At 36.2% G+C, this 26057-nt stretch overlaps 1 protein-coding gene across 1 annotated transcript in view; it reads left to right on the top strand.

The window, feature by feature from the left end:
* The first annotated feature begins 5391 nt into the window (after window positions 1-5391).
* LOC149226995 (uncharacterized) overlaps window positions 5392-26057 on the top strand; it is a 199413-nt gene continuing 178747 nt past the window's right edge. The window contains exons 1-5 of the mRNA XM_089380374.1: window positions 5392-6270; window positions 6400-6531; window positions 17855-17947; window positions 18247-18370; window positions 19756-20079. Coding sequence (XP_089236500.1) covers window positions 5873-6270; window positions 6400-6531; window positions 17855-17947; window positions 18247-18370; window positions 19756-20079 — 1071 coding nt within the window. The 5' untranslated portion in view covers window positions 5392-5872. The remainder of the gene's footprint in view (window positions 6271-6399; window positions 6532-17854; window positions 17948-18246; window positions 18371-19755; window positions 20080-26057) is intronic.

The raw sequence follows: 26057 nt of genomic DNA, 5'->3' as shown, positions 1-26057 counted from the left end.
GCAAGTGAAGTTCCAAGATCTTTTCTATCTATCTAGACCATTGCAAATAATTAGGTTGAAAGCCTCACACAGTGTAAGCAACTTATCTCCAAAATGATTGCTAACTTTGTCATCTTTTGAACACCTCACCCATTGGAGATTCTCGTCTTCAGTGAGCCAAATAGGATTGTTACCCTCTTTGCAACAAAGGATGCTAGCTTGATTATTTGTTGTTCTAGCATTGAAATCTCCCACTAAAAGAACTTCTCTTTGCTGAGAGTACACGACAATATCTTGTTTTAAAGCTGCATATGGATTCTTGCTGTTAAGCCCCTTATTTTTGTAAGTTTTTGAGACTTGAGGGGCAAAATAACATGCCGCAATTCTTATGTGATTCTCATTCTCTGATATTTTCAACCATAAATATTGTTTATTTGCATCTTCTTGAATTAAATGAATGTGACGACCTTCTTTTTCTTTCACTAAAGCTAGTATTCCCCCATACCCTTTACCATTTTCTGCTACCTTGTTCCAAACTGCCAACTTCAAATAACCGTCAAACACAGGAGTTTTGCAACCATCATGTTCATGAGTTTCCGTGAGACAAATTATGTCTCTACCTTCCGCAATAGGTCCTAACCCAGGTCCCCTCCTCCAAGGGTAACCTCTACAATTCCAACAAACTAAACTTAGGTAGACCTAGGTAGGATTTGACTGCTACACAGTTTGGCACATAAGACTCAAATTTGAGTCTTCACCCCTTTATGACCTATGAAAACTTCCTTCCATTCTTTTTGATCATAGAAATAAAATAAAAAATCTCAATTAATCTTTTTCTAAAGATCTCATAGACCACATTTGTCTTAATAAACTTTCACCACCAACACCAACACAATTTTTTTAGTTAAAATAATAACATTTACTTATAAATCAAAATATAAAATTAAAAAAATAAATCAATTTTATTTAAATTAAAAAATTAAATCTTTAACTTAATTTAATTAAAAGTATATAATTTAAATAAAATGATTAAAATTTGTAAATATTAAATTAGGTTAAAATTAAAAATAAATTTTAATGCCTATAAATTTTGGATAGACCCAAGACCCAAGTACTCTTTAAGACACTTCTTGATTTAAAATCACTAGTTCAATTTCCCCTATTATATAAAGTGATATATTGAAGATAATAAAAATATAATGCTGCAAAACTTAAAAAAATTAATAATAACATTAAAATATTTAATAATACATAATCCATCCAAAAGTTTTGCTAAATTCAATATATTAACCAAAATATATTAGATTAATCATATTATTATATAAAGACAAACGTTATATATCTAATGTATTACTAAATATTGAATCTAATATATTGTATTTACGTTAATATACAAACCACAATGGGTGTCTCAGGTTCAATCTCATTGCGAGAAACGAGACAGCAGAATAGACGAACCGGGTAACGTTAAAATCCGATTTGGAGGCAATTGAGGGCGCGATATTCTCAGGCGTAACAGTTAGGACGACCAGGGTTGGAATTTGGATTTCTCTTTACCCATCATACACTTTTTTTTTGACGTTTTGGGTTCTTATGCTCCACGTCATGAAACGTTATGTTTAAAATTTTGCCCTTCAACAGTAATGTTCTTACAATAAATTAACTCTTTACCAATAAATACTTGATTATCAAATTACCCTTCAATAACATAATTATGTTAAATTTTCACATATTTATCATAAGAAAAAAAAAACAAAATGACCATAACACACAAATGACTTATTAATTCTCGAATCTTGGTTTGAAATTGCATGGAACACTCACAATAAAGTCTTTGGAACTTGAAATCAAATGTCCTTGCCCCAGACATGCCATAGCATTTGTATATATGAGATAGGACTAAGGATATCTTATGGGACATATAAGATGACCAACATAGTAAAACTATTGAATGTTATCAATAAAAACTCAAAAGTAGATTAATTAATATGGTTTATGTTATTATTTACTTAATCTAATATATACTAGTGGATCTAAAGATAAAGTACATTTTACCATATATATTTTAGCATTTCTTTGGATAATGAAATATACACTAATGTTAACAAGAATGAATAATTAATATTTGAACCTTTTAAAAATTAAAAGACTAAAATTATAATAAATGGACATTGTAGATCTCCTAACATCATGTTATAGGATTATGTTATGATTTCCTCCACTATTACATTCTTAGAGAGAAAATACTTATAAGTATTAAATGTGGTAAAAGCATGCTCCGATCAAATATTTCCTTGTATTTATCACCAAAATTGTAGTAAAATCAATATATATAAACAAAAAAACCATTGTGTATTGAAGTAACATTGAATAAAACCATAAGAAACTCACTCTAAAAGGGCTCCATATAGTATCTAACTAGTTTATTTTTTAGACAAAACAATTTCATTGAAAAATCAAAATAATTTTCACCTTGGTGTATTATTTAGAGACTATACCCTTTAATCTAACTTGTAGACATGTGAATTAAAAATTAAATATATTTAAATTATAATAGTTTGACAACTACAATTGTGGACATTTCAACAAAAAAATGTTGAATATTTGAAACATGTTTATTTTTCTTATTGAAAGTATATAATCAATCCTAGGTAGATTACTTGATGGTAGATTATCTAATATAAGGTTTGATATAAAAAATAAATATATGACAACCTAAAAGGAACAAGAACATACCACCAACATACAGTTTTCAAATCCATCTAATAAGAGAAACTCATTTTACAACAAATTATTAGTTGTTTCAAGCTCATGTCACAACTTACAAGTATCTAAATTCTATTGCTCCAATAATAATGTAAGCAAAGAAATACCTCATGTTGCATGGAAGCTATGCATTAAATCCAAATAAAAATGGATATTGGATATATGTGCAAAAGAATCTCCTCATATTTAAATGCATCTTGAGAAACATAAAGGGAAAGATGTTATGCCATAGTAGCAAAATGCTCCAATCTAAATGTGTCACTTCTTTTACTACAGTTTATAAAGGTTGGTAAGATGTAGGCCACCTACTTATATGAAATGTAAATGGAGGAAAAATATAATCAACATCTCATTCTCAAATATGTAGTGTAGTGGGGACTTCAATATTATAGAACTTTATTCTTTTAAGATTAATTTGACATAAAAATGCAATACTTTAACTTTAATTATACTGGATAAAAATATATCATGTTGGACTTCAAATTTGTTTTGTCATAAACATGTTTATGCTTTCGATTCTTTATATTTTTAATCTTTATCTATGTTTAATAAGTTTGGGATTAAAATAAATATATACTTTTTAAAATGATGGGGAGATCAGATTTGAAAAGATTTGTCTACTCTTGTTTGCACCTAAACAAAGCAAGGTGCACTCTACAATATACTCAAATTTGGATTAAGCATAATGTGACTAAGTTAAATTAAGTAACATTATTAAATTTAAAAAATTATAAATTAAGTTTACATTAAAACAAATATATTAAAATAATAGATAATTATTGTTTTTTAATTGAAATATTTTCCTATAAAATATTTTAATAAAAAGTTTTTTCGGATTTGGTATTTAGCTACTTTGTAGATTGCAAGATGGATGTAAGTTGCTTTAATTATTAATTATAACTATTAACTTTATTTATTTTCCTAATTTTGCCCACAAATATTTTAGAAAAGAAGGAAATCCTCATCGTCTTAAAATATACATTGTAACAAAAAAAATTGAATTTACATCAAAACAAATTTATTAAATGAAAAATGTATTGCTGAAATACAATATTAAAAAGATATCCCATTTAATTGAGGTATGTTTTTGATATTGATTATTTTATTTAGGGAAGTCTATCTAAATATGTTATGATGATTATTATTATTATTAATTAAATTATTTCTTATCCATTAAATGACTTTTTATATGGTTAATTTTAATCAAAATCTAGGAGGGATTTTTAATTTTTAGAGTGCTAAATCCATTTATGCATTCAAAATTTATTTTAAATAATAAAAAATCACAAACTTGCTTGAAATTGTAATGAAAAGACATTAATTCTCATCATTATTCATATAAATATTTTAATTCAAATATAGTCAAAATTAACTTTATTCTCCAAATCTTACTTAACAACACAAAAATGAAAATCTTGCTTCAATACAGCACCACACAATCAATTATTTTTTACTACTGGAAAATATCAATGTTCAAATAAATCACATTAATTTTAAACCCAACATCCACTCAAAGCCCAAAAACAATGCTCCTCCCGCTAATTTCCATGACATCCCACGAAAGTAAAAACAAAAATAAAAGAAAGACAGATTTACTTTAGGTTTTCCTGGATGCCTTTCCCATGGGTTTCCCAAGATTTCAAAATTTCATTGAAGCGAGCTTAATTTGAAGCATGGTGTGGATGTAAAATTATTCACAAACAAGAACTATCATTTACAAGAGGAGGAGGAAGCGAAATCTAGTGATATGTGGGTTCTTTAATTTGATTTATTTTGCTGTGAAATACTATCCATTGCTCATGAGATTTTGAGATTCCTGTTTTAATTTTTCAGGTCTCGAATTTGCGTGAAGAACTTACCCCGCTATCTCGAGGAGGATCGATTGAGAGAGTATTTCTCTCAGGCGGGAGAAGTAACAGATGCAAAAATAATAAGAACCAAGTAATTAACTTAATCTTTCCAACTCTCGATTTCTGATGCAAAAATCACAAGAACCAAGTAATTAACTTAAATCTTTCCAACTCTCGATTTCTATTATTTTAGGTTAACTGATTTAAGGACAATTATTTTCGTTTATGTGCACAGGGAGGGAAAGAGCCGTCAGTTTGGATTTGTCGGTTACAGGACGGAGGAAGAAGCCCAGGTTGCTGTCAAATACTTCCGGAATGCATTTTTGGACACCTGTAAATTGTCGTGCGAGGTTTTGCACTGATTTCCTTCGTTTAATTTATTCCAATTTTTGTTTTTTGATTGAACTTCGGAACTGTTTATGGTGGTCTAAATCTCAGCACCATGTTCCACCAGGAGAATTATCATCATTTATTTTATTTTTAATTTTTTATAGTGCTTTCTTCAACTCCAGAGCTCAAACACTTCAGGCACCATAAGCTACCATTTTCAATAGGAGTTAAACACTAGTCACAAGCAGTTTCGTTCGGCTAAGCTGCAGCGACAGTTGAATAGATTAAGTTATACAACTGAATAGTTGAATAGCTAAGTTGTGCAACTGTAAAATGCACTATGGTTAATTAATTTCTTATAGTTGATGCTGAAAATGGATGAACATTGTAAACAGGTTGCTTTTAAAATCGGAGATTCAAACATTCCACGTCCTTGGAGCCGTCATTCTCAGAAAAAGGAAGAAGACACTAAGAAAAGTATTAATGATAGGGATTCTGCCTTTCCAAAATAAAACAAAAATGAAGACCCTAAAGAGAACCCTAAATCGTCAATTATTGATAAGGATGATCCTCTATTTCAAGAGTTTCTTCAAGTTATGCAACCCAGAAGCAAGACAAAATTGTGGGCCAACGATACTGTTTTGGGTCCTAGTAATGATAACAGTTCTAAACTCAAACGGGTTGATAGTCAGACAGGAAAAGGGAACAAAAAGGTAGATGTTGAGATAGTTGATGGAGTCCTAAGAAAGCTACCAGTCGGAAAGGGTAAAAGTTCAGAGAAGTTAACACGTGTACATGTGAGGTTTGAAGATGAAAGTGACAGCGATTTTGAAGGAGAGGATTCAATGGAAAATGAAAATATTTTGATTGAACCACTTGATGGAGCTATTAGAACTCCAGAAGTAGATGAGTCCAATAATCTAGCTAAAGACGAGACAGTATAAGATATGGACTACTTTAAAAGCAGAATTAAGCAGTGTTGGGATGATAAGGCCGAGAGTGAGGAAGAGGAATCTGCAGATGAAATTGAAGATCAGAGTGGTCAAGATAAGTCTGCAGATGAAACTGAGGAAGATAACAAATTTAACGAGCAAGAGTTTCCCGATTTTACTGAATGTATGCATCAGCATCATGAGGTTGTGCCTGCTGTTGAACTCAAAGACTCTAACATGGATGATGGTAGCAATGCCTATGGATCTGAAGCTACCAATATAAATGAAATATTTGGAGCTACAAAAGATCAAATGCTTGATCATGGTGGGGCATCTACCATAGAAAACCCTGATGAAGAAAGTGCCTTTGAAACAGGACGCCTCTTTGTTAGAAACTTACCTTTTACTACAAGGTATATCCTACTAACGAGTACAAACGATTTATGATAAATATGTTGATCTGTTCTTTATCGTTTTACCTTGTAGCGTTCTACTTTTACTAAGTTCTTTGCGGAACATTTTACCCTTGTCAAAATGTGCAGTGAAGAAGACTTGGTTGAATTATTCAGCCAATATGGTGAGATTTCGGAAGTACATCTTGTTCTTGATAGGTTGACAAAGAGCTCAAAAGGCTATGCTTATGTGCTTTACATGCTTCCAGAATCTGCTGCAAGGTAACCTCACTGCATAGTCAAACTTTGTGAAAGTTGATTTTTTTGTCATTTTATTATGTTAATCTAAGCCACACGAGCAAGCTGTTTATTTTCCCTGCAAAATGTTTGATGCAATGCACATGACTGCATGCCATATGGTTAATCCCTGCTTACCGAGGAGCTCCATGGAGGGGGCCTCTATTTTTTTTTAAATTATCAATTTCAGCTGAGTAAAAGAAATAGTGTTTGGCTGGGGGAAAAGGTAATAATGGTTCTGTTGTTTCCTGTTTTCCCGGAAATGAAAATGGAAACTGTTCAACGTGAATAAGAGAGAGCTAATTGAGGAACAGTAATGACATAGATGAAGCCTGTGCATCTCAAAGATCTCCTAAGCTATAGGAGCTGAAACAGGGCCTTTTCTCTTATGATGGCTGAGAAAAGCACACCTAAATAGTAGTTGTTCAACTAGAGAATTTTTTTATTTTTAGCCTTACTCCCCTTGCTTTTTTTTTCTTCGTGTAATGCATTTCCCGGAGAAACCCACCGGGCACTTCCCCTCATTCCAAGGATGGTACCTATGGCAAACCAGATTCTTCAGGGTTCAAGGCCAAGTCAATATTTGAACAACAATTGGCTGGCAAAGAACAATCATGCCACAAATTGGGATTTGAACCCGGGCATTAGAGGAAACAACAATTACCTTCACAGGTCCATTTTCTCAGTGTGTAAATTCTCCCAAGTGGATTAGCTATTAATAAGTTCTCACTTTGCTTTCTCACTTCAGTGGTTTTAAAATTGAACATGGTAATTTTGTTTTTAAGAGTGGGCTTTCTAGCTATATTTCAAGTTCAGTTTCTGTCCTGTTTGTTGTGATGATTTTATTGTCTAGAATGATCATATTCGTCGTGGCTACATCTCATGTTAAATGTTGTTCTATTAATGAGCTACACACATATTATTATAGAACTCTGGCAAATTATGTTATTCTTGAATTCTTTCATATTATAGAGTAAGCTTTTAATGCAACGTGGCCATTTATTTTTCCAAAATCTGTATTTCATGTAGGGTTTGTTGAGCGGATGTTTACATAGGGGGTTCCTTTTTTGGGGATAAATATGAAGCGACATATGACATTTTAAAAACCGTCTCCCGAAATAGGGTTTAGAAAGTGCATGCATGTATGTGCAACCTGTGAAACTCACATGGGATGTGAACAATCATGTAAATGATAGAATAGTGAATTGCATATATTATTGACATGATATGCATTTATAGTACATTTATGTGACCCTTGGATTCATATTTCAAGTGGTTTCTTGGACTCCGGTTGCTGTTCACATCCACACCAACCCATAGAGGATTAGGTATCCAACATTCCCCCCTTAATCTGAAGGGTTATGTATGAGTCCAAGAAGAGAGCTATAATACAAAATGTGCAAAAACATGCATGGCAGCACTAGGCTGAATGTGCTCTTTGAAATGTTGGTATAAGGGGGTGGTTTAAGGATGACCACCAACACTGGAACCCTTAGTGCAGTTTCCGGAACTCTTCCAAAGCTGGCAAGAAGGTGAAGTCTTCTGCTAGAGGAAGTGTCCCTAATGATTTGGAGAGGGAGACCTTCAACCTGAAACAGGGAGGTGTTCAACTTACGATGGTTTAAGGATGACCACCAACTCTGGAATGCTTAATGCAATTCATGGAACTCTTCTAAAACTGGCAAGAAGCTGAAGTCTTATGCTAGAGGAAGTGTCCCCAATTCTTTGAAGAGATGTCTCAACCCCACATAGATGGTTTAAGGTTGATCACCAATCGATGGCATGCTCAGGGGCATCTTTGTCTCTGGCTACAACTCTGAATCTGGCATGGCAGGTTGTGGTCAGGCTCGCTTGATGTGGCTTTGAAGCTTGTAGATGAACATCACTTCCCCCGTGTTAGATACAAGGTGAGATGATGGAGAAAACTCAACTGCAAGACTGTTCAATACTCTAGAACAAGTTTTGACATAGGACTAAAATATATTCTTGACTGTTGATGCCCATTGCCAAGAAGCGATCCATCCATGACGAATCTTTGTTCTTGCCGGAAGCTTGTTTTTGAATCATCTGTGCGAAGAATGAGTATGCTGACCACAATGCTTGCATGGATGAAGATCAAAACAATGATCTTTCACATGGCCAACTCTTTCACAATGTTGGCATTTCACAATCTGTTGTTGTTGTTGTGGAAGAGGAGCAGAATCTGGAACAGCTGAAGGTGAACTGTCACGAAGAATTCCAACACTCTGAAATTGGATGGGCTTTGAGTAATCTGGAATGTGAAAGAAAACCTCCTTATCATATCCAAGACATGTTCTATGCTTGTTATGGACAAGCTCTTCCCAAGGTCTGATGACCGACTTGGGAAGTGCAGGCTGAATTTCTGCATCTGCATGTACAACAACTCCTTTATTGGGTACTAGATTGATTTGCTGCTTATGGGAGTCTTTCTCAATGTTCTGAACAGAAACAGGTTTAGAATGATGACTCCCTTGCTGTAATTCTTCTTATTGAAGCTGAGATTCAAGTTGCAAAAACTCGATCTTTTCTTGTGCATTTTGCAGATAGGTTTTAATATCGGAAGTAATGTCCTTGCTGATTTCTACAGTATCATGAACAATAGAGTGTATTAGAATTTTCAAGAACTCTAATACTTCACCAAGTTTGGCCATTTTATTTTTTTAAAATAAAGACTCAATAAATGATGAGGGAAAATACCCACTTGTACACTCAGCACATCAAAAAGAAGAGAAATTGATATTAAAAATGCTATTCGTTTTGTTGAGAATAAATAATCTTTCAGATACTGTGAATGTGATTGAAAGACCAAAATCTATAGAGGATTCAATGTGCATGAATGGTATAAAGGGATCAACACACCATATGAACCCACATTATAAAACCCACAAGATTATATTGGGAAAAGACTGATATAGTAGGGAAATAAAATCTTCCATAATATCTCAGTTGTGAATATCATTCCAAGGGTAGCTTTAGTAAGGCTCCACCTAAGTCTGTAATAAATGAGCCAATTCAGCAAATAGAATTTTGCATATAAATTTTGATGAATGAGCAACGATGATAACTAGAGAATAATCGCTGCAAGTGCTCTTTCAACAATTATAGGCTACTCTTTTATCCAAGATAACATGTCGATCAAAGCTCACTTTGCCCAATACCTCTTGATCAAAGCTCACTTCTCCCAATACCTCTCGTTGCTGGGCCTACGGTGCCTCGCTTCGGATATTTTACCAAGGATGACAAAGTTGGCTGGATTATTTTCATTAATGACTCTCCTTGATGACTGTGCAGAATTACTCACACTAAAGTTTCACAGAAATGCATTTGGACATCATTGCCACACGCTTCACATCTCCAACTTTACCTGATTACCTTTTTCTTGTCAATGGTGGCGTGACACCTCATCATCCCTCCAGGAGAAGGCCAAGTCAGGATTCCAATCTTCAACTGCCACAACCGGTTCAACTCAATCTTTTGACCACTGTACACATAAGCAACATTCAATGCACAAATGCTTCATTCACAGTTTCAGTGTCAACTCAATACAACGTCAATTATTGAACACAAATATAATTCATCAGATAGAGCGATCTTCAACAATACCACCTGCAATCTTCAATGCAAATACCTTTATATCTATATCCTTTCTAAACACTGTTAGAAAGACATGACCATTTGAACACCTATGACTTACCAACCTTGGAGTGATTGCCACACTTGTGAAGGTGGATGATACGAATGCTATCAATTTTCTACTTTCTATGGAAATAATTCCACTTTGGTCTATCTCTTCAAAGAATGTTGCATGTTCACGTCGAGTTCGTGTCTCACTAGGTGTGCCAGCAATGGGGGAGGAGTGACACACTGAGACGTATCTCCAGCGCTGGTGTTTGCGGAATATCCTCATAATGACTTGATTGTAGCTCCAGTTATTTGAAAGTGAGACCTCATACTATAGTCGCTCCAATCTCTCGTAATCCAAGGGCAACCAAATCCTCATGTGCCTCACCCTTAGCAATAGAAGTGTGCATGGGTTTAGACACCAAAGGCAACCCCATTCTTCGTCAAAAGGAATACTGAGAGCAACATTTTATTGAATAAAATTTTACGAGTTGTCCGAGTGGGCACACACAGGAGAAACACAAGTGCAATGGAAGAGGCAACGTTGAGCTAGGGTAGAAAAATGGAAGGGCATTTGAGAGTTTGTGGAGCTAGGGTAGCGCAAACAAAGGTGGACAAGGTAGTCGTACTGTGGACTATTAATACTGAACGATACAACGATGTTATCGTGGGTTTAAATGACACAAAGGAAATCCTGCTTGCTTCTCTGGAAAGAAATGAGTCCGAAATCTCGTCATTGACTCTGTACGGCTTGGCTTATGTTTAGGAGAACGTTCCCTTCATAAACAACAGTCCTCAAAACGCCTTCGTTCCAAGATTGATCGATTTAGCAATTACAAAGAACAGTATCATCGTAGGAGACGACTTCAAGAGCGAACAAAGGACATTTTTTTTAATGACAAGACAACCTAAAATAGGTTTCAAAGTCTTTGAGAGGAAAAATTGACGAGTTGCACAATAAATGAATGCAGAGGACTGGAGTACTGAATCGGGTTGGCGTTACATATGGGAGGCGTTACTATGCTCAACAGAATGGCAAAGTGGATGGCAACGAGAATGGCGTTGATATTCCCGAGGGAAGGAGCGTTTCTGTGTAAGAGGCGCATAGTAATGAAAGGGGTAGAGTGGTAAGACAAGCATAAATGCAGCGGGACTGACAAAGGTTGTAGGCTCACTAGAAAGGTATTAGTCCAGGGAGGCATGACTGACGGTGGAGTTGGCCACAAAAATAGTGGTTCAGATATGAGTAGGGTAGGAGATCGCCTGCTCTGATACCATGTCAAACTCACATGGGATGTGAAAAGTCATGTAAATGATAGAACAATGAATTGCATATATTATTGACATGATATACATTTATAGTACATTGATGTGACCCTTGGATTCATATTCCAAGTGGTCTCTTGGACTCCGGTGGTTGTTCACATTCCACGCCAACCCATAGAGGATTAGGTGTCCAACATTCCTAGCAAGCAAGTTGACAGGTGTATCCTCACAAATATATGTATTGAGCATGCTGTAGTCTAACTCTTCTACATTTTATCTTTTTTCCTGGGCATATTTTCCTGTCAATGCTTGAAATCCGGCTGGGATTTGTTAGGATCTCAAGTTTGAGCTATGTAGTTTGCACAATTAAAGTGCCCTAGGGTTTTGAAGGTTGCTGAATCCATTTATGCATTCAAATTGTGCCCTAGGGTTTTGAAGGCTGCTGAATCCATTTATGCATTCAAAAACACATTTTATACAACGAAAGATCACAATCTTGCCCAAAATTGTATCCCTCGATTCGGCCCAAAAGGCCAAAACGCAAAAGGGTTAGACAATGCCTATTATGCAGAATGGGTTGATATTTTTTTATTTTTATTTTCTACGTATGCCATTGTGTAGATTATAAATGAATCATTTACTTTAGTATTCTTAATTCACTAGCATATGGTGAAACGATTGCCTCCCTCCAGTATAATTGGCAACACAATTTTTTTTATGACATGCACACTAATTTTACAACTACATTGGGGTTTTTTAGCAATGCACACAAGAACGTTTTAAGAAGATAAACAAGATATTAAAAGCTTAAAATAAATTACACAAGAAAGATTGCAATTTAATGTATAAACGAGAAGCACTTTAAATCTAGTTGCATGATAATATTTGATCAATGATACATCAATAATTTATAATAAGTTGGTATGGGGTTAAACTTTAAAGGCATGCCAACTGGTTTAAGAGGAGCAGGGATAATATAAATATACTGCTATAATAACACGACTCAACACGTAAGGATAAGTTACAAAACACAGTGGCAATTAACATTTAATAATTTTTGTTGTAGACAAGTGTCCATTGTTGCAACCTATTGATTATAGGTCACATTCAATGTTGTAGGCATTGTAACTTAATTTTTTGCACTTTAATCCCAACTACTTTGATTGGAATGCCTTGTCATACATCCATTGTATACATCTATCTTAGGGATATTCACTGTTCAGTGAATCTCATTCCTTAGTAACATCTTCTTAAAACTTTGGCGAAAGGGAGGGAAAGGTCCAAAAAGAAACCTCGATTAACCATCTAGTTAATCATAATAACCTCGGTATGTGTAGCCCTTGTGTTGGCTACAATAATTTCACTAACTGATCATTAGGACAATTAGACGGTAGGAATTGGGGTCCTTGGAGGCATGGTAAGTGAGAAAAAGAGGTCATTAAGGGAGCCAATTGCCTTACCAGGGCATTGCAACATCTCTATGTATATAAATAACCAAAGAAGAGCACTTATTTGGTTGTAATAACCAAAGGGTACTTTCTTTATACTCATGCTATTTTCACTCAAAAAGTGAGTGCTATATTTGGAGATTACTATTTTTAATTCCCTCAAGTGTTCTATCTTAACCTTTCTCATCTTCGTACTTTTGTCATGCTAGTTCTATATATTGTAACGAGCAAAGAGAAGGTTTTGATTTTCTTGTGTAAGATCTTCGTGCTTTCTTCTATCCCTTCTTTTGTGCTTATTCCTCTTAGAGAGATTGAGATCAACTACTAGCATGGACTACCTGTGATGGTGGATTGGTTGTGCTGTATTATGACTAGTACTGTCCCATTCAGCAGAGTTGATTTGTACCATGACATGTGTTGTCCAAATTTGTTAGAACTTTGTTCTACCAACTACTTTTGATAATAAAGACAGATTTTCAATTGCGACCAATATTTTCTTAGGCTTTCATCGGTGCTTAATCTTTGATCTTACTAAGGTTTTAGTGATATGCTTCTGATTGTCTTCCACCCTATTCACTTGTAATCTTTTCATTTTCTTTTGACTCCATAAAAGGTACCGGTTTACTGAATATTATGTTCTTGATCTCTCATTTAAAATGAATTTTTGCATCAAACATTGAACACTATGCATCTTCGGCATATCTAAGTAGGCATCTAGGTTATTTTAATACTGTTTTCGATAAAATTCAGCAAGATTAGCTTGCTGTAACTTCACCTTTATTACGCTTTTTCTCTGTTTCTGTGCATTTAAACATAAAAAACATTCAAAAATACCAAAAACAGCAGCATTATATTTATTAGGACATCCGTAAATTATCACCGTAATTTTTGTTTTTGCATTTAAATCAGTAGGCTTGCGGTCATATAGTTGCATTGGGTTATGTGCGTGGCCTTAAATTAATTTTTAGCCTATGTTTTGTTAGAAAATCAGAAAGACAGAAATTTTTTCTTAACTAGATAATTACTTGTGATTCTTTTATCTTCATGTTCTTTTTTTATCTTTTAGTTCATCAAGCAATTACCAAAACAATAGCACAAAGACACCAGATATAGGCAGACAGTCAGGGCAAAAGGTAAAACCCCTATCTAGGGGAAACCCCAATGAACAACTCTTCCTTAAATAACTTCTTTGAGATAATCCAAGACTCTTGACCTAGACCCAAACTTCCTCCACACCAAGTCAGCCCTTTCTTCCTTCTTGTAGATGATAACCCTTCAATAGCATCTTCGACCTAGTAGCAACAACTTGCAGTAGCAGCTTCGACCCAGCAAATGGCAGCAGCAGCAACTTCAACCTGACAAGAGAGACTTCGATCTCCTAGAGAAATCCACCTGAGAGAGAGATAGATAGCCCAAAATTTTGATTTTCTCCTTTTCTTCCTCTTTCTCCAACTTCGGACTCCTTTTGCCTTCCTTTCTTACTTCGCACTTTTCTAGCTCTTTCTTTTGGATATCGAACTTGTGAGAGATAGAGTAAATGCTACAAATGAATTCAAACTGCTCCAATATATAGGCTTTTGGTGAGGTCAAATTACCCAGTTTGAGGCCGACTTGGTGTGGAGGGGACAAATAGCCTATTTGACTCAATATTAATTCTTTTTACATGATTCAAAAGCCCAAGAAGGGTTTCTTTAAATGGACAATGACTCTAATGACTCAGAATACTTCCTAGAAGTCCTCAATGGGGGACTTTGACCTAAAACATGATGACCCAAGCATGAAACCCATGTTTTAATAAGTGATAATAATAATAATAAATTTTTTTCTTCATTCTTTTTGATAAATACATTTCATTGCGACTCAAATACATTTATGAAGACTGAACCTAGTTACATTTTCCAACATGTTTCCATTCCATTTCGGCCTCAAGGGAAATTACTGCTTGCTGTAAATTCTGTTTTGCTGCTTTATTGGTGCATTTTTCATAATCGTAATTGCATTTGGTTTTGTCACTTCAGTCAGAAACAAATATTGCATCATTTTTTGTGCATTCTTCTGATTCTCATATCATTTATCAATTGCTGTTTTTAAAAATTTGTGCACAGATTTGTTAGGGCAGCGGGCTACAATTTTGATTTGTGTACTAATCATTTCTTGCATCATAGTTTGACTCCTAAGGTCATCGAGGGATTACCCGTTGTGGTTAGCAAGCACAAACCTAAGTGCAGGGAAATATTATCTGGTGACAATGTACTATTTCTAGTTACCTTGGAACTGTACAGTTTCAAGTGATAACACATTGTGCAATGTGCATTCATCTTTTACTGTCTTGTTTGCCTTCATTTTTCTGTTACAATCTTCTTGCCAACAGGTCCACTGGATTTTGAATTCATCTTGTTGCACTGGCCCTTGATGACCTGATGCTTACTCTTCTTGAGATCTTGTTGAATCTCCCATAGTTCACACAAAAAATGAACATTTGTGTCTATAGTGACAGTGGCTCATGTCCATTGGAGGTCGCTGAGTTCTAGACCAAGATACCCAAAATAACCCAACAAATTCTTCTCTAACCAGAGCACTTTGGTTCACTGCCGTTTCCATGGTGGCCACGAAGAGGGGCATAATCAATGGCTTGAAGCCATTCCAGAACCAATAGAACTATAAACCCACACACAAGGTTCTAATTAGTAAATTACCCATCGTACTACTCATAAGCTCGCATGGCCATGGCAGAATGGAATGGATTAATGAGCATTGTGGGTGCCTGAACTCTCCATATTTTCAATCTTGCTTTATGAAAGGCTTGTTATTATGCGACTTTTTTTTGGTAATAAAGAAATCAGTATGATTTGCATTAAAAATTGGCTGTGGCTGAACCAACTTCCAAGATAACACAAAATATATAGATGAGGTCTATCATAAGTTCTTCAAACATTCACAGAAATTCAAAATCACTTCCTATAGGATGTGCTAGCCTTACTAACCTATGCATATCACTATCTATTTGACTGGTATGTTGTCAAATGAATTCCATAGATCTCTGTCACCCAACCTTAGAATGCCCCTATTTTTCTGGCTTGACAACCTTCCCTTGGACCATGTCCACCGTCTCTGCCAACTCTTCATAACGCTGGTTATTGTTCTCCATAAATATTTCAAATTGTCTTTCCTTTCTCCCGAGAGATTCCACTCGTAAATTTGTGCCTACAATCTGCCTGTGCATGAGATGGGTTTCTAATGAGTGCATGTTTTCCTAGTTCTTTCTTCACCCTTCTCATTTATGAACATATAGGGAGAGAGAGTCATGAATTGCACCGACATTTCAATTACACCTCCTTATTCCTCTTCGTAGGTTTGTATTCTCGCACAGGTATTGTTTGTTGGGTCGAGTTTTTCAATCCGCCTTCCAACTGTTGCCCACTAGCTGAGGTCCAATCAAAAGCCAAATACTAGACACTTGGGCTATTCCTTCCAGGACTTGTCTGCCCTCTCTCAACAAGAAGCAACAGATTGGTGATAAGAAGGAATGTCCGTGAATTCGAGGACTTTAACCCACATGCAGGAAGCCATCCCATCCTTATTGTATTGATAAATGCTACCTCAGGTGTGAAGATAAGAGTGAGACCAAAGTAATGAGGGGGCTTTAATGGCCATCTTTTCACCACTTTCACCCCTCACCACTTGTCTGTAATGCTTAGGTCCATCAAACAGTGAACTAAGGATAGATTGATAATTATGATGGGAAGTAGATGAGTATAAGCCCATCCTATTTATGCTTACCTTTTCAACAACTATGTGAACTGCTTCATTTACTTTTCTATTGACTGAGGCATTGGGTGATCTCAGATTATGGAAGAACTCTTCCCTAGGCCTCAAATCCTTTTGACTAGAAATCCCAATTGGATATCTTGTGGAGTCGATTGGTTGTATATATGTCTAATTAGTTATTACTAAAGAATCCCTTGCCACAATTAATTGCTTTATCCTTCTGTTCTTGAGAATTGATAGTCCTTGGAACAATACCAATGCCTTGGCTTGGTTATTCTTGGCCTTGCCTATTCTCCATGCATAACTTATTTCTTGTTTTCCTTTGGGATTGAGAGTGATCCCCTCTGTGCCTGCCACCCCTTGTTGTTGTGTGATCTTACTTCCATACTTGATGACCATTTTAAAGGAGGGTATTAAGGATGATTCCTCCCCATTTATTTTAATTTAACCTCTGCTCAAACTCATTCCTAGATTGGCTGAGGCATCATTCTTTCTAGTTAGAGATCTCAGAACTTAAAATAAGTAATTTTTTGCGACATAATCTGACGTTTCTAAGAGGGTTTTGTTGAAACATTGATTGAATGACAGTCAAAGAATCCCCTATTAGTGTCATTGGTTCAGGCTTTTCTCATTTGACATGACTAGGACCTGGAAAACTGCTAGTGCCTCTGGCTCATTTTTTGTTGCATTCCCTAGAACCCATGCATACTCTATTTCTGTTTGTCCATTGGGGTCATAGATGACCCACCACTTGCAAGTTCTCTATGTTATGATAACTTTTTCATTCTGTTAAATTTTTACAAACCGTAGAGTAGGTGGCAAGAAATTATTTTCTTGGGTGCTTGTTTGCTATTCTTCTCAATGGGTCTATGTGCGTTCTCGTACATTTATTCTGCTTGCTTTTCTTTTGGTCTGAGCATGGTTTATTTTATTTCATTTTTGAATTCTGCTGATACTATAATTTAATTACAGTAAATGATTCATATTGCTTCCTGTTTTCATCATTACTCTTTTAGTGTATCGTTCTCATTTCAACTGCTTAGATATTGATTTTTTTTCACCTTGGTCCTTAACTATTAGAAATTCCAGATTTAAGGCCTTGGCAGCGTTTTATCCAATATCTGGATGATGCTAGTTCCTTATGCTACTATCCATTTTTCATTCTGCTTTATGTTTTTCTGCAGGGCACTTGAGGAGCTAGACAAGTCAATATTTCAAGGGAGATTGCTCCATGTTATGCCTTCCAAACAACCACCTCCTGCTCCTGAAAAACTACTGTAAGCTCTTTCCCGCATGATCTGTTTTTTTCTACATACAATTTGCAACTAAATTTTGAAGTGTGCAAGAATTATTTATTTGACCTTAAACTTGAAGAGAAGGATTGAGAGGTTCAACCACTTGCCATATTTAAGATGTTACTCGCTAAATATTTTCAGGATCAGACATTGTGCAACTTATACATATGTAAAATTGATATAAGAAACCATAGAGTTCAATCTTTTGTTTATCGTTGGATTTGAAACAAAGGCTGGAATGACTGCATGGTTGGGATTACTTATGTTGGTTAGTTTACCAGAACTAAAGGCACTGCAGCAGCAGGAATGAACACATTTAAACAAAAAAGGGAAGATCAGAAGAAGGTTTCGGAAGCCAGTGGTGATACAAGAGCATGGAATTCTCTATTCATGCATCCTGACACGGTATGTGTTTAGACTTATTGCTTTCAAACATCGGGCTAGTCATGTCTATATATTTTTTAGAAGCTGCTTGTTTGCAGAATCATATTTTATGAGTTCATGTTCCATTCAGTAACCTAAAGTTTCTTTATATGGCTGGCATATATTCACCTTCATATCTTAATCCTTGGTTATAAACTTATAACATATACAAAATTCAGAGAAAATGAAAGGATTAAGTAGTTTAGAAACAACACTTAGACACCAAACAAAGTTTTTTGATTTATATTGCAAGTAAGGGTGCAAATAGGGAATATTACACCGGACACCAAATAAAGTTTTTTGATTTATATTGCATATAAGGGTGCAAATAGAGTTTTACATCGAGATAGTTAAGAGATTAGTTCTAAGATACAGAAAATTATGGTACTGATATGGAATATGTAAACATTGAGGCTCTCAGTGGCCCCCAAAGTACAAAACTCATCAAACCATAATTTAATGAGTACATACTACATGCCATGTCATGAGTCATGACTCATAATTCATCAAGATTAGGCTGAATTCTCAAAAATATCCTCTGCAAATGGGTAGACAGCAAACATGGAGTGTATCCCCTCCAAAGTCAGCTCCAAGTTAGCTTCTTATCAACTCGAGCAACAAACTGCAAGGTGCCGATCTCTTCAGTCCAAATTTTCCAAACAGTGGCATTGAGAAGTGGTTGAGCATGGAGTGATTGAGGAAACTATTCGTTTGGATTGGTTTTGGTCCAAAACTGGCTAGACATGGCCAAGTTGAGTTGACCCAGCTGTTTCTGATAACACTGGTCACTGTCTGCTTTTGTGCAGACTTTGCCTCACCTAGCAGAAATTCGGGACAGTTTTCTCTATGAAGGGAGGATATGGTGAGATATAGTAGGTGAAAATGGCATTGCATTAATTGTTTATTACAATATGCAACTTCTGACTTGGGGAGATATATTGTATACATAATCCTGCTAATTACTTAAACCACTCCAACACTGACATCCCATTGATGACGCCATTGACTAATTACAATCCATTTTTGGACTCTGTGCTTTATGAATATAATGACATATACAGTGTACAAAATGTGTGTACAGTTCATTTTCCTCTTTTATTCTGTATTATTTGTGCATGTATTCCCTTTTCTGTTTGTGTTCTCATATCAAAGTAAGCAATGCATGTAGCTTTTTGATTGTTTTTTCTATCTTGTAATTTTTGCTCAACTGCCTTTACACACAAAAATATATCACTGCAGTAGCTCGATTATGGCTAATAAGGGATACATTAACCATGATGCTTTGGTTAACGTTTCTTGTCAATATGCAACAATTCTCTGCTCTTTTGGACAGGTTTAACTACTTTGTTCTTCTTCTTGTTTTGCAGATAGCAGAGAATGTTGCAAGGAAGTATGGGGTTAGCAAAAGTGATCTATTAAATCCAGAAGCTGATGATCTTGCTGTCCGCATGGCCTTGGGGGAAACACATATCATTGCTGAAACCAAAAAAGCTTTAAGTAGTGAAGGAGTGAACATAGAAATTCTGGAAGACCTTGCTTCTGGAAAATTAGAAAAAACAAAGAGAAGCAATCATGTATTACTTATAAAGAACTTGCCTTTCAGTACATCAGAAGCAGACCTGGTGCAGATGTTTGGGAGGTTTGGCAGTTTGGAAAGAGTCATCCTTCCTCCAACAAAAACAATGGCATTGGTAAGTCTGTTCTTTTCCTTCACGATGCCTTGCCTGAGTAGGTAAAGAAGTTGGATTTTCATCTTTTTGCTTATTTATTGATTTCACCAGATGCTTGTTCAGTTTGTGCATGGGCAATGTTCTATTTGTGGTACTTTGCTTTCTCAGATAATGATGTTACCTTTCATTTTATTATATGTTCCGATATATAACTAGTAGACACCTAAAATGTGAAAATTTTAAATTCTGTTGCAATTACTGGTTAGTATTCGCCTATCTGTTTAGATTATTTGTCTTTTGCAATTAACTTGCGGCAAATACTGAATAAAACACAACTGTAACTTCACAAAAAAATAAATGGCCCCAGGAACTGAGAAAATTATGCACACACACAACATAGATGACACCAATATTTTTGGACAATAGTCCATGGAAAAACCCCAATGTGGGGAAAACTAGTCTGCAGATGAGGGTTTATATTAATTCTTCAAATTAAAGAGTACATCAACTGCTTGCCTCTCTCATTGGCAAAGCTCAGGAAATTATCTTCACTGACAAAATTGATCTAGAAACACAAAGTTTCCTTCTGTAAATCAAATCGGCCTCCTACTTGCAACTTGCACTGGCAAAATATGGAAATGTATATGGCCTTCTTGGAATTCACACTGCCTCAGGAGAATCGTTCCTGCACCTTCTTATTCTGCCTGCAACCCGACTGAGCTATTCGCACCTCCTCCAGAAAATGTCTCCGACAACTGGAAATCGAATTACTGCCCAGTAATGAGCACTGACAAACTCACACTAGCTAGTGCGGTCTCTCTGTAGAATAATTTGGCCTCTATTCCCTTCTCTCGGAATGCTGAAATCACGTGAAGAATTCCTCCAACAATCACTCCTCAGTTCTTCCTACTGAAACCCTTATTGCTGGTGTCCCTGCACTTCCTCTGCGCCCTTATTCTCACTGCAACTCTGTGTCTCGATGTCTTACTGATCTACTCTTCAAATGCCCATCAATTTCCTCTTGTAATTTCTCGTTGACAAATCAACAACCATGATCTAATCTCAATTGGTGTCTAAGATCATCTTGACCCCATCAAGTGACTTTTCCGAAAGTCTCTAGAGGAAAATTGATTTACCCCAATCAATATTGATTAATTAAGCTTATTTCCCTAAGTTAGACTTAGAAAAATTAACTAATTGGCTAATTAATTCTAATCAAGGCCTTTTCTTGCGAAGCCTTTTCGGGGTATTGGAGAAAATGTGTTCCCTGGCCTCATGGGCACAATGTGAGACTAGAACACCTGCTTGAGCTACACAAACTAACATAAAAAACCACAGGGTGAATGAAAATCAGTTATCTTTTGGTTCTAGAATGGGTTCAGGTTTAGATATTGAGTGGGGTTGTTATTAACCGAGTTTATAAAGAGTCACATACATAGAGGCTTATGGGTATTACAAGTAGATAGTTGTATATGTACATGCACAAACATGTGTTATGAACTTATAAATATCCATTCACTATTGTCTTTTGTGTGTATCCATGCAAGCCTACAACGTATGGTTTCTCTAAGTCCTCTTGAATTTGATGCTTGTTCTAGTTTACATCAATGGAACATTTCTGGATCAGTTTCATTGAGATACTGTTGGTGTCCTTACATTATAACTTGTGTATGAACTTTGTAACCCCAACAACTTGTTTAATTACTTCCTAAGGGATCAGATCTACTGAAGAAAAAACGCTGCTGAGATTTAACACTTAAATAAAGTGTAACAGATTCTTACTCTTGGCTTGGCTTTCCTGTGGCTTCTTTGTGATTTCCGATGGCTACTCTTTGATGGCTCTTGTCCTTGTCTTCCAATGGCTTTCCTCCTTGGCTTCTTGCTCTTGTTACTTCACGGATCTGCTTCTCCTTGGGTTTCCTCCTTGGGTCTATTGCTTCTATTATGTCTGTATATCCATATGTTGTATCCAGTCCTTGGGTCCTTCATGGGAAACATTATGATCACAAGAATTTGCCATCACAAACACTGCCATATTGACATCAATGACAACCTTGATTAACACAAAGGACATGTTTAATCAACATAGGGCCGACTTGAAGAAGGGCAACTTGGGGCCGACTTGATTTTGAGGCATTTGTAGGTGTGCAAAAATTCTAATTTTCCAAGTGAGGGGAGATGCCATCAAGGGGAATCCAAATGTGAAAAGAGCCATCAAAGGAGGGGCTTCTAGGATGGGGAATTAACCCTAGTTGCACTCTTTAACACTCCCTCTCAACTAGGGATTAATTCTAATTGACCATGTCCATCCACGACTATGCCATCATGTTCATCATGTACCATCTTTGCAACTTGTCTCGTCTCTATTGAAGATTGATATTATATATTAATAAGAAAGGATTGAAAGAGGGTGTGTCACAAGACCCTACCACACTCACCAAAATGACAGAGGCAAGTCCTCATGTCTAAGGGACAAGAACCCCTACCAGGCTTGATCCTTAAAGATCAAGTTGTTGAACATCATGCATACTAGTCATAGGGAATACAGTAGTACCTGATGCATCCATCGGTAGTACTAATTAACCCCAACCTCTTTTCCTAACTCTTTGGCCAGATGAGAGGTACTTCCCAAGAGTCCCAAACTTCAAGGGTATGATGTATGCTTGGGCATCCACAGGGGAAGGTGAACCACTCAACCCGTGCTTAATCATGCTTGGGTATATACTTCACAGGGGAAGACTCGCCATATGCTCATATAACTCCAAGAAGTACCCTAGGTCCTGCAGGAGCTCCCAAAGCTCAATGTGCAACTCAAGTGGGACCTTGATGAGAGGGTCTTTCCAGGACTCCAAGTCTCTCTCTGAAGATTAAGAACTTGGCCTTTCCCAAAAGCTTTGTGAGGATGTGAGTAACCTGTTCATCCATCTTGATGTGATGGATCCTTATTGCTCCCCGCTATACCATATCCTAGATAAAGTGGTACTTGATATCAATATGTTTGGATTGGTCGTGGAACACGAGATTCTTTGAGAGACGAATCCCACTTTGATTATCGCAATAAATGATGGTGGTATCCAACACATGCTCAAATAGCTCATTGAAGAGCTTCTTCAACGAAATAGCTTCACAACAGGCCATACTAGTTGCAATATATTCAGCCTCCGCGGGGCTTAGTGTAACTGATTTTTGTTTTGTTTGTAGCAGATCCCAAAGAAAAACAACATCCATATGTGCTTTTTCTATCCACCACACTGCTAGCCTAGTCAACTACAAAATATCCATGTAGCCTCAAATTCTTGGTAGTATATCTCAGTCCAAAGTTGATAATGCCATGAAGATATCTTACGATGCTTTGCAGCAACCCAATGTACATGATGAGGCCCAACCATAAATTGACTCAAAGTATTTATAGCAAAGCATATGTCCGGTTCGGTGTTCACCGAGAACATTAGGGCCCCCACAAGTTGTCTATATTAAGAAGGATTTGCCAGTTTTGGACCAGCAACACTTCCACATGGCTTCTTGAAGTTTAGTTCCATTGGAGTAGACACAAACTTGCATTCCACCATACCACATCTTTCTAACAACTTCACAATGTATTTCCCTTGAGAAAGGAAAATCTCACCTGACTTTTACCAGACCTCGTAGCCTAGGAAGTAATGCATCAGTCCTAGGTCCTTCATCTCAAATTTGAGAGTCAACTCTCTCTTGCATTGATAAATGACAGGGTCTGCACTAGTCAAAAATAGATCATCGACATGCAAGACCAAAATAAGTGGCATGTCCTTTTCATCCTTGAAGTATAAGTTTGGATCAACATAGAGCTCCTTGTAAATTCCAACTTCATAAGATAGCTATCAATCCTATCATACCAAGCCCTAGCGGCGTGCATTAACCCATATAGGGCTTTTTTCAATCTGCATACATGTGTCCTTCTATCTTGTACTTCAAACCCTTGAGGTTGTTCCAAGTAGACTTTCCCCCTTAAGTGAGCCATGCAAAAATGTAGTCTTGATGTCCATTTGATGTAGGCTCCATCCTTGATTGGCAACAAGAGCAGTTATGGATTGAATAATGGTGTAGCGAGCAACTGGTGTAAATATTTCATCATAGTCCACTCCTTCCTTTTGAGAGAAACCACGAGCCACAAATCTTGCCTTATATTTTTCAGCACTTCCATAAGCTTCATGTTTAATTTTGTAGATCCATTTGAAGTGACCATAGACTTGTCCTTGGGTCTAGGCACCACTTCCCAGACATCATTCTTCATGATTGACTCATATTCCTCAGCCATCATATCTTTCTAGACTTGGTGCTTTATAACTTCTTCGAAAGTGCAAGGTTCAATTTGAATGATAGTACTCATGGCAGGCAAGTATCCTTGATATTTGTTAGGTTTCTTTCTTTCTTGAAATGTTCCTCTAGGGGCAAAACAGTGTTGCGAACATCACGATGTTTTCAAAAAATCTCGCTTTTTTCGGCTTGCCGATTAAATCGGGCGATTTTTTAGGCTTTTTTGTTTGTTTGAAAAAATTGTGATTTTTTCCAAAACATCGCGATTCGACGGGAAAACATTGCGTGGGTCCTGGACATCACGTTTTAAAAGCGATTTCTAGGTTTTTATTTGTCATTTTTTGCAGACATCAGGCTTGTTTGAGAGTTGAGGAGGAGAAGAAGGCGACTACTAGGGCAGAGGAGGAGAAAAATGAAAGATTTTAGCATCCCAAGCAAGACAAATTTGTGTTTGGACCAAATTTCTTCGGCAAACCGTGGTTTCCAGGTATGGGCACCAAATTTGGCCTTTTTTTTGGTTTTTTTTTGTTTTTGCTTGGGTTTCTATAACCCATTGACTATCAACGATTTTTGAGTGGATTTGATTGTGTTTTTTTTTTCAATTTTGTTGCATAAAGTGGATAGGGTTCATTTTGGTCAAAAATGCAAAAGCTTGATTGTTAAATTTATTAGTTTAATTTCTTCTTGTGCTCTATTTTTTGCATCATTTTTCTTTGGGTTTGAATGTGCATTTTTTCTATTATTGTTGCATTGAGTTGAAATTTTTTTGTTGTTGTTGTCAAAAATTCAATGTGTTGTGTTATTTATGTAATTTTTTTTTTTTTTTTTAACTTGCAATTCTTCTTGTGCCATAGGTTCAACTTCAAACTTCATCTTACATTAAAACTCAAGAGTTCAAGTTATAAACATGCCAAGGAAATTGGACCCTCTGTGGGAATTTGGTGAACCTGATGGAGGGTTTGATAGATCAAACTTGTCTTGCAAGTTGTGTGGGCATCATATGACAGGGGGGTTTTATAGATTGAAGTATCACCTGGCAAAAATCCCTGGACATGAGGTAGGGCTTTGCAAAAATACAAATCCGGAAATCATCCGAAGAGCCCTCAGATCATTGGAAGAATTAGAGCAAGCCAAACTGTCCAAGTCAGATCTAAGGAATCAACTAGCAGAGAATATAATGTTAGGAGGTGCATATGAAAGTGGCACTGGTTCTACTTCAGCATCAATATCTACAACCACAACCATCTATCTCTTCAATTCTTAAAATAAGGGAGAAAGAAGAAGCTGACTAGTTGTTGGGCAAGTTTCTTCTTTGGAGTGATATTCCTTTCAACGTTACAAGGAATAATCGATTTTTCCAGCTTGCTATTGATGCTATTGCAAGTGTTGGCCTAGGGTACAAAGTCCCTTCTTATGATGACTTTAGAGGCCGCATTCTTCAAGATGAAAAGGTTGACTGCACTAAAAGATTGGAGGAGTTTAGGGCATCATGGGCACACACATGATGCATTATGATGTCAGATGGTTGGACTGATCAAAAGGGGAGAAGCCTTTTAAACTTCTTGGTTAATTGTCCCAAGGGGACAATGTTTATGAAATCTGTTGATGCATCTGCATGTATCAAAGATGCAAAATTATTATGTGATTTGCTGGATGTGTTTATTTTGGAGGTGGGTGTAGAACATGTTGTCCAAGTCATAACGGAC

This window comes from Pinus tabuliformis, chromosome J, assembly GCF_031772625.1.
Source record: "Pinus tabuliformis cultivar Carrire ecotype Pingquan chromosome J, CPIR1, whole genome shotgun sequence".
NCBI classification, from domain to species: Eukaryota; Viridiplantae; Streptophyta; class Pinopsida; order Pinales; family Pinaceae; genus Pinus; species Pinus tabuliformis.
The sequence above is the reverse complement of the archived record's forward strand: the minus strand, read 5'-3'. Positions and strand labels throughout refer to the sequence as shown.